General features: G+C 29.8%; 1 protein-coding gene across 1 annotated transcript; it reads right to left on the bottom strand.

Annotated features, from left to right (window-relative positions):
• Positions 1-4,146: 4,146 nt before the first annotated feature.
• Positions 4,147-5,616, bottom strand: WOX4 (WUSCHEL related homeobox 4). Its single transcript, XM_022275761.2, has 3 exons — positions 5,207-5,616; positions 4,853-5,128; positions 4,147-4,561 (listed from the first exon to the last, which is right to left on the bottom strand). The coding sequence occupies exons 1-3, from the start codon at positions 5,471-5,473 to the stop codon at positions 4,418-4,420; spliced, it is 687 nt and encodes a 228-aa protein (XP_022131453.1). The 5' UTR covers positions 5,474-5,616; the 3' UTR covers positions 4,147-4,417.
• Positions 5,617-13,769: the final 8,153 nt, after the last annotated feature.

Below are 13,769 nucleotides of genomic sequence, written 5' to 3'. Positions count from 1 at the left end.
TTGATTGCTATACTTCTTAAATTGGTTTCAAATAATTATATATAAAAAGAACGGAAAAATGTATCAAAGGGATATGAAACGAAGATGGATTACAAGTTATGTCTAATATTAATTTCAAATGGTAATGTTTTATGAATTAAAATTTCAATAAACAACTGAACCCAGTAAATATTTGGGTTTGGGTTTCCTTGTGTCCATCAAATTCCCTTCAGAATAGAACTGCATGATATCTGGGTTTGGGCCTTATTTCCACAAAACATTCAATTTTGAGGCATTCATGGGCGGCCCATTTCCATTTCGTAAATAACCTTATCTCTCACACAAAGACTAAATTTTTATTGATTATAAAATTGAAATATATATATATATATATATATATATATTAAGAAAACAAGTGTATTAAAAGAAATTACCAAGTCATACTAAAAAAAAAAAAAAAAAAGAAATTACCAAGTTGTTAACAAGGTTTGTTAATAAAATTGTAAAACCACCAACCACATTATAGTTAACAAATACAAGACATAGAATGGATTAGAGATAAACGTTCCAAAGCTCCCTTATAAAATGTGAAATCAACTCCTCGCACAAAGAATACAATTTTTATGCAACCTAATTAAGTTTTGACTTGACACACCAATTCGAACTAAGTTTTAACTCAAGTTTTAGAGATCATACGATCGAGCACCATATACGGTGTGAGGTTATTCGTGCAAGAAGTCGCCTTTGCACAAGCATTAGCGTCTTGAGTCTTGAATTGATGTGTCACCTCATCTAAAGAAATCTTGTATGAACAACACTATCTAAAACATTCCTAAAAATAATTCTCCAACTTTTATTATTCTTTAATACAACACCATAATTGTGAGTTCGAGGTTCAAAACCTTAATCTTTAGTACATTAACCGATTATTTATTCAATCATACAAATAAAAAAAATGATGTGAATAAATTTGAAAAATGATGAGGAAGTATGGATAAATAGGTCAAGATTTGTTTGTTAGGATGCGAAAATATGATTAGACACGTGGCCCACCAGGATCTAACACGATCTACTTGATTGATCAACTGGCCAAAGTCCTTTTTTTTTCCTTCTTTTTTTGGTTGAAAATTGAAATGCTCTTCTTTTTTTGGCCAAAGTCCAATTTTTAATATTATGCACCAAATAAAGATAAATACCCAATAATCATTTCAGAATCTCATACTTTTCTTTTTCAAAATAATAAAAAGGAAAAAAAAACCCATTAATAATAATAATAATAATTGTATTTTTATTCAATTACGCAAGAAGGATCTTACTTTACCTATTTGTTAATAATGCCTCATGCATGCACAAAAGTCGCTCAATTGTCAAACGTACAGTGGATATAGACAATAATACCCTTCCTTTTTTTCAATAATTAAAATGTTCTTCACTGAAATTTATACAGCTTTTCCATAATTTTTATTTCAATTTAGTCCTTAATTTTTAAGAATTTTAAAGTTTACACTTCAGGTTGATGTATAATTAAAATTGAGCAATGATAAGTTTATAGGGCAGGATAGTTAGATACTAGTAGAAATTTAAATGATGATTAATTTAGGTCATTTATGACCTACAAGTTTTTATTTATATTTAAATTTCTAAAAAATTGGAAGAAATTTAAAATTTTTCTTTCTGAAGTAGTCTAGTTTCTATCTTCTACACTTTGCAAAATAAGTAAATATTATGTCATATAAGCTTATAATCCGCCAGTTTTGCTATATTTATTGGACATACTTTAAAATGTCAAAAATGTATAATTAGGGAGTAAATCGAAATTTTTTTAAAATATTCGAAACTAAATAAAAAAAAATATCCAACATTTGACATCAAAATATATATTTTTGCCTTAAACACATGTTCTAATTATGTATTTTTTAAAATACTTTTAGATATGAAAGCAAAACTTTATGTAACATGAACTAAAGGTTAATCTTAGATTTAATTTTTTTTAAGTTCAATCTTAGACTTAATTTTATATTGTAAATTTTGTTACAATAAACCTTTATAATAACTGTCAAAGCGAGCATAGTTCAGTGGTAATTAGCATATGCCTCCAAGAGACTGTGAGTTCAAATCCCCTTTCCAGTACTAAAGGAAATAAAAAATACCTTTATAATAACTTCGATTACTATTTAATTTTTTCAATTGCAGGTGCCTATAACTACTTGAGGATAGAATTATGTAATCAAATGAGTCTAATGTATAGGAAGGACTTTTTATATGACAGATATTTTCCTGACAATAATAATATTATTATTATTATATAAAGAGAATACATTGAATATTTCAAGGATCAAAATCAAAGACATAACTAAAGTTAGGAAAATGACAAACATACCTTGCGTAAGGCTATATGTGCATCCTAGAAAATCATGTGCACATCGTTTGCAATTGTGGATATCATTTCAACTTCTTACTATTTCTCTAGTATCTAATGTGGACAATTTTAATTTTCTTTTCCACTTTCAATTAGTAGAATGGTTCAGATTTAGTCTTCAAATTTGTTTATTTTCATCTGATTGAATCTTAAAGTTCGATAAATGATGAATTTAATTTATTCTAATGGTTCAGTGTGGTTTTTGTTGTTGTTTTTACCTTTTTTATTTCTTTTCTAAATGCTAATTTTTATGGTCGTGTTTTGTGTTTTTCTTTGAATTTAATTGTTTAGTTCTTATATTTGGCTTTCTTCCTTGCTTGATTTTGAGCGTGAATTTTGGGTTGTGGTTTTTCTTTCCATTTGATTTGGATAAATTATTCAATGAGCCAGCTTTAGTTCATTTTGATCGGTTCATTTTGCTATTTGTATTTTCAACTTTGGTGGCCCATTTTAGTTTTATTTTTAAAAATGTTCATTTTGATCCTCTACTATTAAAATGTGTCATTAATTTTAGTTCCTATTTTTCAAAATTTTCACATAAATTCTACGTATAACAAAAACTCTTTAATATAAAGTCATTGTTATATATATTTCAAGAAATATATTGAGTATAGTATTGTGTTAAATTTATGATAGAAAAAATGATATTAAAAATTAAGAGACTGAAATAGTCAACTTTTAAAAGTATAGGGACAACAAAATGAACATCTTAAAAGTATATCGGGATTAAAATAAATCAAAATTGAAAGTATGAGGACACCAAAATAAAATGAACCAAAGTTGAAAATATATAAGGACATCAAAATGAATTTCTTACATATATTGGGATTAAAATGAACCAAAATTAAAAATATTGTGACACCAAAACGAGTATCTTAAAATTACATGTAAGAAAGTAAACCAAATTCATAAATGACATATCCTCTGCATCTGAGATTAGACGATGACAGAAGAATATAGATGTGAAAAAATTACAATATTTTGTTTTATTAGCTAAATTAAATATCCCCTATCATCGATCATCATTGTGAACAGATTGTCAGTTGTGCTAATGGACAAGGATCGATGAATTTGACAATTATATATCTTTCTGAAGCCCTAGCAAGTTATTTTGCCCTATTAATTTCAATCATCAATCATATTTGAAATTAATGGACACTAGAAACCATGTTAATTTCCTTTCACTTTTTTTCAACTTTTTTTATTTTTTCTGTTTTCAAACTTGGCGTTGGAACTTTCCCTCCAAAACTATTGGCCCCCACTTACCACTTATGTTCTGTCACACTAAACTACATGCATGTCACAATTTACAACAATTGGCCCAAAAATTAAAAAAAAAAATATAGTAATAATAGAGAATTCATGTCCCGAGATGGGTTGATATGCCACTTTATGAAAGTTCTCTTTTTCTTGGTAGGGGTAGATAGATTTAATTTGAATAGATTTAATTTGAATCTCCATCGGTAGATATATGTCTTAATCCGTTGAAATATATTTTGATGGGCATGAAAATCTTTTCTAAATGGTACATTATTATTAATAATTTTTACATTTTAAATTTAATGAGATGTTAGAGAGGAAAAGTGAAGGGTTTGAAATCCGAGAAAAAAAGAGAAAAAGGGGGTTAAGAAAAACAAGAAAGGGATGTAGGCTCGTGGACTTCAGTGTCGATAGGTGTCCACTTTAAACCTAAAAGCTTCGATTTTAACAAGTTCTCATTGTCAAAAAAGAAGAAGAAGAAGAAGAAGAAGAAGAAGACCAATTAGGTAGTCCATTTGCTTTGGGTTCAAAGTTAGGTAGTAGGGATAAAGAAAGAAGAATCGGAAGTGGTAGATGATCAGTACAAAGAGACTACTTTTGTTGGCCTTTCTTTGTTTCTTCTTTATCGAAACACGCAGAAAGAAGAAGAAAAAGAAAGAGCTAGAGAAATAACTAAAAAAAAGCACTTAGAAAAGCAGAGAGATGAAACCAATTAAAGCTGAAATTTTGTTGGGAATTTCCCCCAAAACCCTTGATTGTTCATGATCTGCCTTCTGGGTGCAACGGGAATAACTCCAGAGTCCTATCTCCTTCCTCCTTTTTACACAATATACCACTATCTTCTACCAAACACTCAAACCCCCAGCTCCTGCACTTCCTCTTGTACGGACTATCTTCCTCTTCCTGAAACACCAAACAACAAACAATCAACAGAGAGAATCACCATTGAGCTTTGCGATAATAATAAATATTAATATAGTATCTTTGGAATTACTACATAAGAAGCGTCCAAACATAAATAAATAATTAAATACATTGTACTCTACTTTAGGTTTTTGGTAGTAATTTAATATAGTATGGAAAGTGGAAATTTTTATGTTCCAAACTTGTATATAACATAGAATCAACATAATCCAATATTAATTGACATGTATCTCAAATCAAGAAGTTATGAGTTCGATGTTCGATATATACCTGAGAGTGGAAGGGGATTGGGTTGGAGGGTGTTCGGGGGGTGTGAGTGAGACCGAGACTGTTGCGCTTCTGTTTCTGACGCTCTCTTGCTTTGTGGTTCTGAAACCAATAAAACACATTCTTGCCTTCGATCTTGCCGTAGTTGCCGAGCTGGGCGGTGATGTGCTCGATCTGCTGCGCATTGGGAGTCCTCATTCCTCTCCTATAAAGCGTCTCCAGTATCCCAATCTGTTCTTGCGTGGGATTCCACCTCGTACCCCCGGGGTGCGTCTCCACCTAGTTTTACACCGTTAGACGTACGAAACAAAAGTACTACACGAGGCAGCTGGTAGTACTTAGTAGTAGTAGTAGTACCTGGGGGGAAGAAGATGAAGAAGAATCTTTGTTGTGGTCAGAGGAAGAACCAAGTTTTCTGGGGCCACAATCGGGCCTGATGAAGGTCTTGAGGTCGAAAGTGGTGAGCGTCGTTGTAGTGGTGGCAGCAGTTGTGAGATCTGAGGTGGGCGGTTGTTGAAGCTTGGGTGCGAGGGGGCGTAAGCGCTTGCAGCCAAGCGTGAGGGACGGTTCGTGCGCCTCCCAAAACCCACGTGCAAACTGATGCACCTTCATGCTTAATCCCATGCTCAACACTCACACCAAACACACACCCTCCTCTAATTATATACACACCAACACCAACACCAAACAAGATTATATATTTTTTTTCCCTCCCTTCTTCCCCTAACAAAAAAAAAAGGTGTAATTGGTAAAAGAAAGTGGGAAATGAGGTGGTGCTTGGAAGAAGCAAGACCAAATGATGAGGTGAGGTTGACTTGAGGATATTTTTGCAAAAGAGAGAGGATTTTTGAATGAGCTGCAATGCATGTGGATGTGGGTGTGAGAGTGAGTAGTATGTGGGTTGGGTAGTCAAATCGGGTCGTTTTTTTCTCACTTTCATGATAAGGTGTGTATGCTTTTCGGTGGCCTCTTTCTCTCTCTTAAGCTTTTTACCATAAAGGTGGAAGCAAGCACCAAAAACAAAAATATAATTCCTCCAATCCCAAAACTTCAAAATGGGAATGCCATTGCCAAACTCTTTTTACCCTTTTTTTTTATTATTATTAGATACGGTGGTAGACAGAAGGATAACCAAACAAATCCAACACAATATTATTATTATTAAATTAAAAGGCAATAGAAAACGAAGTGAAAGCCGTCGTCTTTTCTTTGTGTGGTAGGAAAATAAATAAGAAAAAAAAATCACTGAAAACAAACAAACAAAACAAACCCTCAATCTGGATTTCAATATTCCCGAAAAACCACACACTTCTTTGGGAACTGTTGACCCAATTTCCCAAATATACACACAGTCCCTATTATATTAAAAATTTAGAATGTATATATATTATTTTTCTTTCTTCTTTGCACGCTTCTCCGTGCGCCAGCTGCACCGTTTTTAACGGCGTCTTTCTTGATTTTACTTGGTCGGCAACGGTGAATAGTGTTGTAAATGTAATTAATTTTCTTGCTGTAAGGGTAACTATGATTTGATTAGAGTCTAACCAACTTTTGATCAAAAGGGGATCTGCTGACTCACGTGTGGATGAAGGGCCGGATTTTTAAAAGGCAAATAAATCATGTGTACGATACAGGACACGTGTGCTGCTCATTATATATTTGTATTCTACTAATTAATATATTTTTCTTCATTTACCTTCTTTTATAATTGTTTATAAATTGATATGGAAAAACAGCTAACCAATCTAAAGGATTAGATTTGAGAGTAAAGTTTAAATAGACAAAAACAAATAGACCATTTTACTCTTAACCAAAATAAATAACACTAATTAACACACCCCACCTTGGAATTGTTATAATTAAGTTACACCGGTTTGCTTATCAAAATTTTAAGTGTGCATACTTATTATCTAATTAATTAGAAAAAATAATATATGATGTGAAATACTAGCGAGTTGTAGATAATAATTCTTCCAGGGATAGAGAACGGTAACTATCATCAATTCAAAATCAATCATAAAAGATAGAGCGAGTGGATAGATTGAGTAAAGAAATCAACTACCTCCCTATTCAAACTTCAACACTCCACCAAAAAGTTTATCATCGAACCTACTTGAATTTTCAAGCATGTAGCCTTAGATCAAAAATTGCAACAACAAAAAAAAAGGAAAAAAAAAAGTGATCAACATTGAAAAAGTAGAATTACAAAAAGAAAAAAATTAGTCCGTACTGTTCACATAATTAAAAAAACCTAATCTCAAAGCTGATAAGCTTAATATCATGGTTAATATCACAATACCTATTAAGTTTTTAAAATGCTTGTTTCATTATAATGTCTAATACATGAATAATATTAAAATTTCTTTCATTTTAATGCGAAGTCTTAAAAGCTCATTTGGAGTGGTTTCTCATCTCTGATCTTTTTCTTTGCACTTGTGATGATTTTATTTGTTTAATTGATAGATTACGTACATTCAAAGAGGTGAAATTTTATTTTATTTTTCTAATTAAATATGAGCCATAATATATATCCTCATTCACTAATCAAGAGTTTTGAATGTCTATTTATTAATCACATAAAAAATATATAAGGTAGATGATATTAGTTATTTTTCTAAGAACATGTACAAAGACATCTGGGCTAAATCGAGCATAGCTAAATTGATTAAAGCACCTATGTCTCCAACCAAAATATCATGAGTTCGAATTCTTCACTCCCACATATTTGAGGAGAACTAGAATAAATAAAAAATTGACCTATTCAAACTATATATTTATAACCTTAATTCTATTACCATCAAAGAAAATCTCAATTTTACCCTTATTTAAGCATGTTTTGTTACGAGGATGAATAATCATAACAAAAATTAATTGGAATGAAGTCAATTATCGTAATAAAAATGTTATTTTAGCCATGTTGTTTACTACAAAATTTCTTGAATTAAAACATATTGATGTTGTTTATTAAAATTTTCTAAATTTAAAATAGTAATCAAATAAATAACAATTATTAGATACACAATTATTTTTTTTTTATAAAAAAGATAGATGTCTTAATCAATTAAACTAGGTTTGGGTGTTAGAGCTATGTTTAGCTTGTCAACGATTCGTTACTGAATAAAAAATATTAGTTGAATTTGTAAATTAATAAAATATATAAATAAATCACATAGAAAAAAATGGATAAATTCTTGCTAACTAATATATATATATATATTCTGACAGATTCTCGCTATTGTTTTGGGAGTCGTTTTTGATAGGATTAAAATTATTTGTATTATGGTCAGAATTACTTCTAACTTTAGAAAAATCCAAATTATTTAAGTGATTCGATCAATTTGTAGGTGATTTTCAAATAAGGAATTAGTTACTAAAATTACTATTATTTTAAATTTTAAAAATTATTCTATTTCACCTTATTCTCGCCTCAAAAACGTTGAAAAAAGTTAATTCTCTTTCCTAAAACTTTTGTCCTTTCTCTGATTTTAACTCATTTCAGGTGTGGGTTGGGCTTCTAAATTTTGACAAAATTAAAAAGTAGTTGCTATTTTTTGAAAATTCTTCTCCCTATTATTATTATTATTATTATTATTTTGCTACTTTAACTATCACCAGTTATATAAAATAATAAAACCTTCACTTATGTAGTAATGGATATATATAATCTTTTAGCAATGAATGAAATAAAACCATATTTTAATGACACAAAAATTTGCCACTCGAGATATTTTAGAGACTTATTTATTCCAAACGTGATAGACACGAGCTATGCTAATAACATACATATTCCAAGATGAAACCTCCGACTTTAACGAAAATAGAGTGAGCTGCAGTTGCAGTATGAAGGTAGTATAGTGGATGTTGAGATGAGAGGTAAAATGGAATTGAGTAAAATATAGGTATATTTATGTATTGAATTGAATAAAGAAAATGAGGTTGGTTTGGAAGTGTTGATTGGTGGAAGGAAAAGAAAGAATGATTAATTTTCCTCCCGGCGAAAGTGAGTGATATGTTTGCAGGGAAGTTGCGTCATAAATCATAATAATGGAGACAAGTAAGGAAGTAGTAAAGTTGGATGGAGGGCGCACGGTGAGAGGTGAGACTACCAGCTCTTTCTTTCTTTCTTTTACCACTACGAAATCCAATCAATGATTAGTTGTTTAAAGATATTGAGATGAATGCGGGGGAATGAATAACTGTTAATCATCATTTCAATTGTTGAATTTAGTACCATCATCACCCTTGACTCTATTTTCTCCTTCGAATCATTTCTTTCTCAATTTTAAATTTGTTTATCTAACCTCCCTCTTCTTTTTCTCCTCTTTCCCTGTGAAGCGTTACAACACGTTTGAGAGAGTAATTTTAGCATCGACAAAATTGAATTTTGAACGTGTCCGTTAACCCAATAATTCCATGCTGTAGGAATCTTAAATCTTATACTTGATCTTTCAGAAATTTGTTTTTGTTTGGTGTTGAGAAGAAAAGAAAAGTAAAAATGAGGTGTGATTTTGGTGGTGGCAATTGGCATGATATGATTCATAGGGGGTGGGGCCCACACAGTGGAAGAAGCGGTGGGAATCCATCATTAAGGGAGGACACGGCCATCATTTGCACGTGTCTATGCCCCACACATTTCCCACGTAACCCCTCTTCAAATTTAATCATTTCATACTTTTCTTTTTATTCATCAGATATTCAATTTACTCTTTTACTGTAAATACGACTTTTCATTCTTAACAAAAATTATGACATTGAAATTTAACATCATATATATTATATATTAAAGTTAAATTAACGATTTTCTCTGTAGCCTTTCCGCTCAATTATTTTTAATTTGTCAATATTTTTTATTTGATTCATTCTATTAGTTGGATTGTATTAGGATCTGGAGCATACTACAAGTTTGGAAAAAGAGGTGAATTTTGGTGGATAAAAAATAGTGAAAAGAAATTTCGTTAAATTTAATAAGAAAATAAGTCAATTGAAATTAAGCTCAAACTATAACCACTAAATTCAAAAAAAAATTAAAAACAGAAACTATATCAAAACTAAGTCCAATGATGTGAACTAAATTAAAATTTAAAGATATGTTAAATTTCCTGTTATTTTGATTTGAATAGGTTATTAGATGATGTGTCAAGTGAAATAAATAAATGGATTTTATTTTACAAATGGACATCTAATAGAGTTAATTAAGATATAATATTCAATCGTAATGAAACTGTTTGTTAATATCAAACCATTTACTTGAGCTCTGTTTAATTTTAAAAATTAAGCTTGCAAATCCTACTTTAATGTGTGTCTATTTGTTTTCTTATCTATTTTTTAAAATTTAAATCAGATTTTAAAAATAAGAAAAGTAAGTTCTTAAACTTTTGATTTTGATTTTGTTTTACAAATTGTAAGTGTTTAAAAAAAATGAGGAAAGTATATGAAACAAACGGTAATAAATAAAGAAGAATAATGATAAATTAAGATTAAAATTAAAATCACGGTACGATAAGAGACGAGATAAAAAAATGATATGCTCAATCCAAACCTAGCTTAACTTAGGTTATATCTTTGCATATGATTGTATTAAAAAAATTAAAAATGACACATATATTAAGGATGATATTATATATTTATGGAAAAAATAAACTTAAAATTTCTTTACAAATTGTTTTCAAAATGGTCTACTATTTTTCAAATAAAAAGTTAATCAAAGACTTATTTTTTTCTTTAATGAAAATTACGCGCGTTCCATAGATGATCTATTATTATTTATAATAAATAGAGTAATCCCTTCTTCTTTATTTATTAGTACAAGCAATCCTTTCTTAAATGCAATATAAGTGATATTATTGTTTATAAGTTATTCGAACAATATTTTTAAAAATTAAACTTGACAAATAAAAGAAAAGGTTATCGACAAATACTGGTTTGCGTCTTTGAACATATTATCTTCAATTATTGAAAGTTGTTTTAATTGACTAGATTAGTTTTTAAAAGCCTTTGTCTTTTTTTTCTTTTTTTTTTATATATATCTCATGTTTCTAGTTAATCAAAATTCAAAAGACATACATCAAATTACTTTAAGTAAAGGATCGTCAACCTAAGTATAATTCAATTGATTAAGACAGTTATATTCAATTAAAATTAAAATGTCGTAAGCTCGAATTTTCACCCTCACATATTGTCCTAAAAGAATGGTTAAATTTTGAATGTACTATTGACTAATCCTATCAACTTCATTATCAATAGTCTATTTAGTGTATATATATATATTTTTTTTTAGTTCAACAATATGTGGGGATTCAAATCTCTGCCCGGGTATTCCCTCTTTTTTTAAATAAAAAGTTTTATTCAGCAATTTTTTTTCTTTTGTATTTCAAAAAGGTTTTAAAGTCTTTATCATATTTCAAAAATTAAAAGAACAAATACAGTTTTCAAACTTTTTCATAATAAAGTAAACCTGTTTTCAGAGAAATTAAAAACTAATTAGCCACGGGATATATTACTGTTTAATTAATTAAAATAGAAAGTCAACTAAAAGATTGACAAATTTAATATACGATTTTTTCCCATATATTTGATGATTTGTAGTATTTTTAACTTAAAAAAAAAAAGTATCTAGCTAGTAACTTTATCTACTTTTTTTGTTTTTTACAATATGTGGGGGTGGGGTTGAACTCACAACCTCTTAATTAGAGTTATATGTTAATTACCGTTTAATTTTGACTAATTAGATTAATATTTAATTGGTTAATAGGACTAAAATTAATAATGTATCGTTGATTTAGCTTTATAAGGTCCTACTTATGATTTCCATGATTAGAGTTTTTTCCAATGATTATCTTAATTCAAGAGCCCACATTAGATTAAGGGACTAATTCATTGGGCTTATTCTAGAGCCCAATAATCGCACAAACATTGGTGATGTAGGGGTAATTTTCAGTAAATAATTATAACTTTACAATAATTAAATAAACAATTCAAACCCATTTTTTTAACTGTTTGTTTTTCTTTTTAGTAAATATGTTTTCTTCTTATCTGTTTTTTTTTTTAATAATACCATCAAACTAAACCGAGCTGAAATTTTAATTCTAACCAAGATTTTTCTCATATTTTGTCACCTTTCTCAAAACCCAGAAGGTGGACTTAGTTGAATTGAGGCAACTTTGAAATAGGAGTAGAGGAAGAAAAAAAAAAGAAAAGAAAAGTGGTTTGCTTTTCCCAAATTTCCGTACTCTCTAAAGAAGAATAAAAAGCTAAAAGAACCCCAAATAATTTACCATTAGAAAAAGGCAAAAAAAAAAAAAAAAAAAAACTATAATTAAGAAGAAAGCAGAAAAAGAAAAACACCCAAGAATTATACAGCTATATTAGCTTAAACTAAAAATCCTGTAAAAAGAAAAGAGAAAAAGGCAGAGGCAAAGTGCATAAGGAAAGTCAATAAATAGGGTCATATTGACATATTCAATCTTAACCCATCTTTTTATTTTTTATTTTTTGGAAGCCTTTTTAGCAGCTGGGGAAATGGATGGAAAGTGATTGTTGAAATTCATCATAAAAAAAAAAAAAGGTGAAGAAATTTGATTTAAGAATGGGAGAAGTAGTAGTATAGTATAGGAGGGGCATGATTGTTATTTGTTGGTGGTCTTTGAAATATATTCCCACACAGATTTAGGTGGGGCAATGACTTTACATTTCCACAGAAATTTTCTTGGCGCCCTTTAAATTTATTTTTTCCCGAGAAAGTGAGGGAAAGTTGAAAGAAAAGGGTGAGAATTAGGTCTTGTCATGTTAGGGAAAGTGGGTGCATTTTGTGCAGAAAAAAAAGTGGCTTTGGCTTTGGCTTTGGATGGTAAATGGATGCCAGTCCCATTGATGCCATGCCACTGCTAACATTCCTTTTTCTTCCCCTTTCTTTCTTTTCCTTACACACTCAACTTATTCTTTTTGTTTCACAGAAATTATTTTTCATTTCCTTACAACTACAATACAATCTCCCTTGATTGATTTAATTCTCTTTGTTCTGCCCTATCATGTCCTCACCAATAATTCAAACTAATAACACACCCCATCCCCATTCCCTTCTTTCAACAGTTTTCTCATAATTATTGATGCCCATTCTTGCACTCTCCCAAAAAAAAAAAAAAAAATTTACAAAATTGTACAACATTTTAGTAGGAGCAGACCAGAAAAGTTTCAGACCATCATCTGTTTTTCCTCTCCTTGCTAGAGTAATAAGATTAGATTTTAGTGCTCTGAAAATCTCATTTTAGTCTTTTAATATTTCTATTTTATATATCCTTTACAAAGCTACATGGGGTAACCAAATACTTAAGAAGATAAGATATTCGCTAGTATTATATGCATATGGAGAGCATTCTTGAACCCAAATTTCGACTCTAGAGTCTTTAAACTTGACAAAATAACTTATCTAGATATGTTCAAAATGTCTTTGTCTTTTCTAAAATAATTATTTGTTATTTTATCATCTAGTACCAGTCAACTCAATATTTGCTCTATTTAACTTATGTGACTCGAATACATGTCCACATCGACACTCGAACACAAATTCTCAAAACCATGATATTTCATTTGTTAAAAGGCAAAGCTAAACATTTTTTATATTAAAAATATAAATAAGACGAAGAGGTTCCTAATTTTATTTTGGGAGGTGGGGGGTGAAGAATATTGTGTACTGAAATTGGAATACAAAAAGTTGGGGCAAAGTATTATATGGAAATTTCAACGGCGGCCAATCATGAGGGAGATTCTTACAATGTCTGAAATAACATAACAAAGGGCATCGCAATCCCCACGTGTCATTATCTCCTTCATCATTCACTACATCCATAAAATGTTCTCCTTTTCAATTTCACCTTTTGACTTACACTTGTATTTTTTTTGGTGGATAATATATATCTCAATG

This window comes from Momordica charantia, assembly GCF_013281855.1.
Source record: "Momordica charantia cultivar OHB3-1 chromosome 8 unlocalized genomic scaffold, Mcharantia_2.0 BLBB01000008.1, whole genome shotgun sequence".
Taxonomy (NCBI): Eukaryota; Viridiplantae; Streptophyta; class Magnoliopsida; order Cucurbitales; family Cucurbitaceae; genus Momordica; species Momordica charantia.
This window is presented reverse-complemented; position numbering and strand designations above follow the sequence as displayed.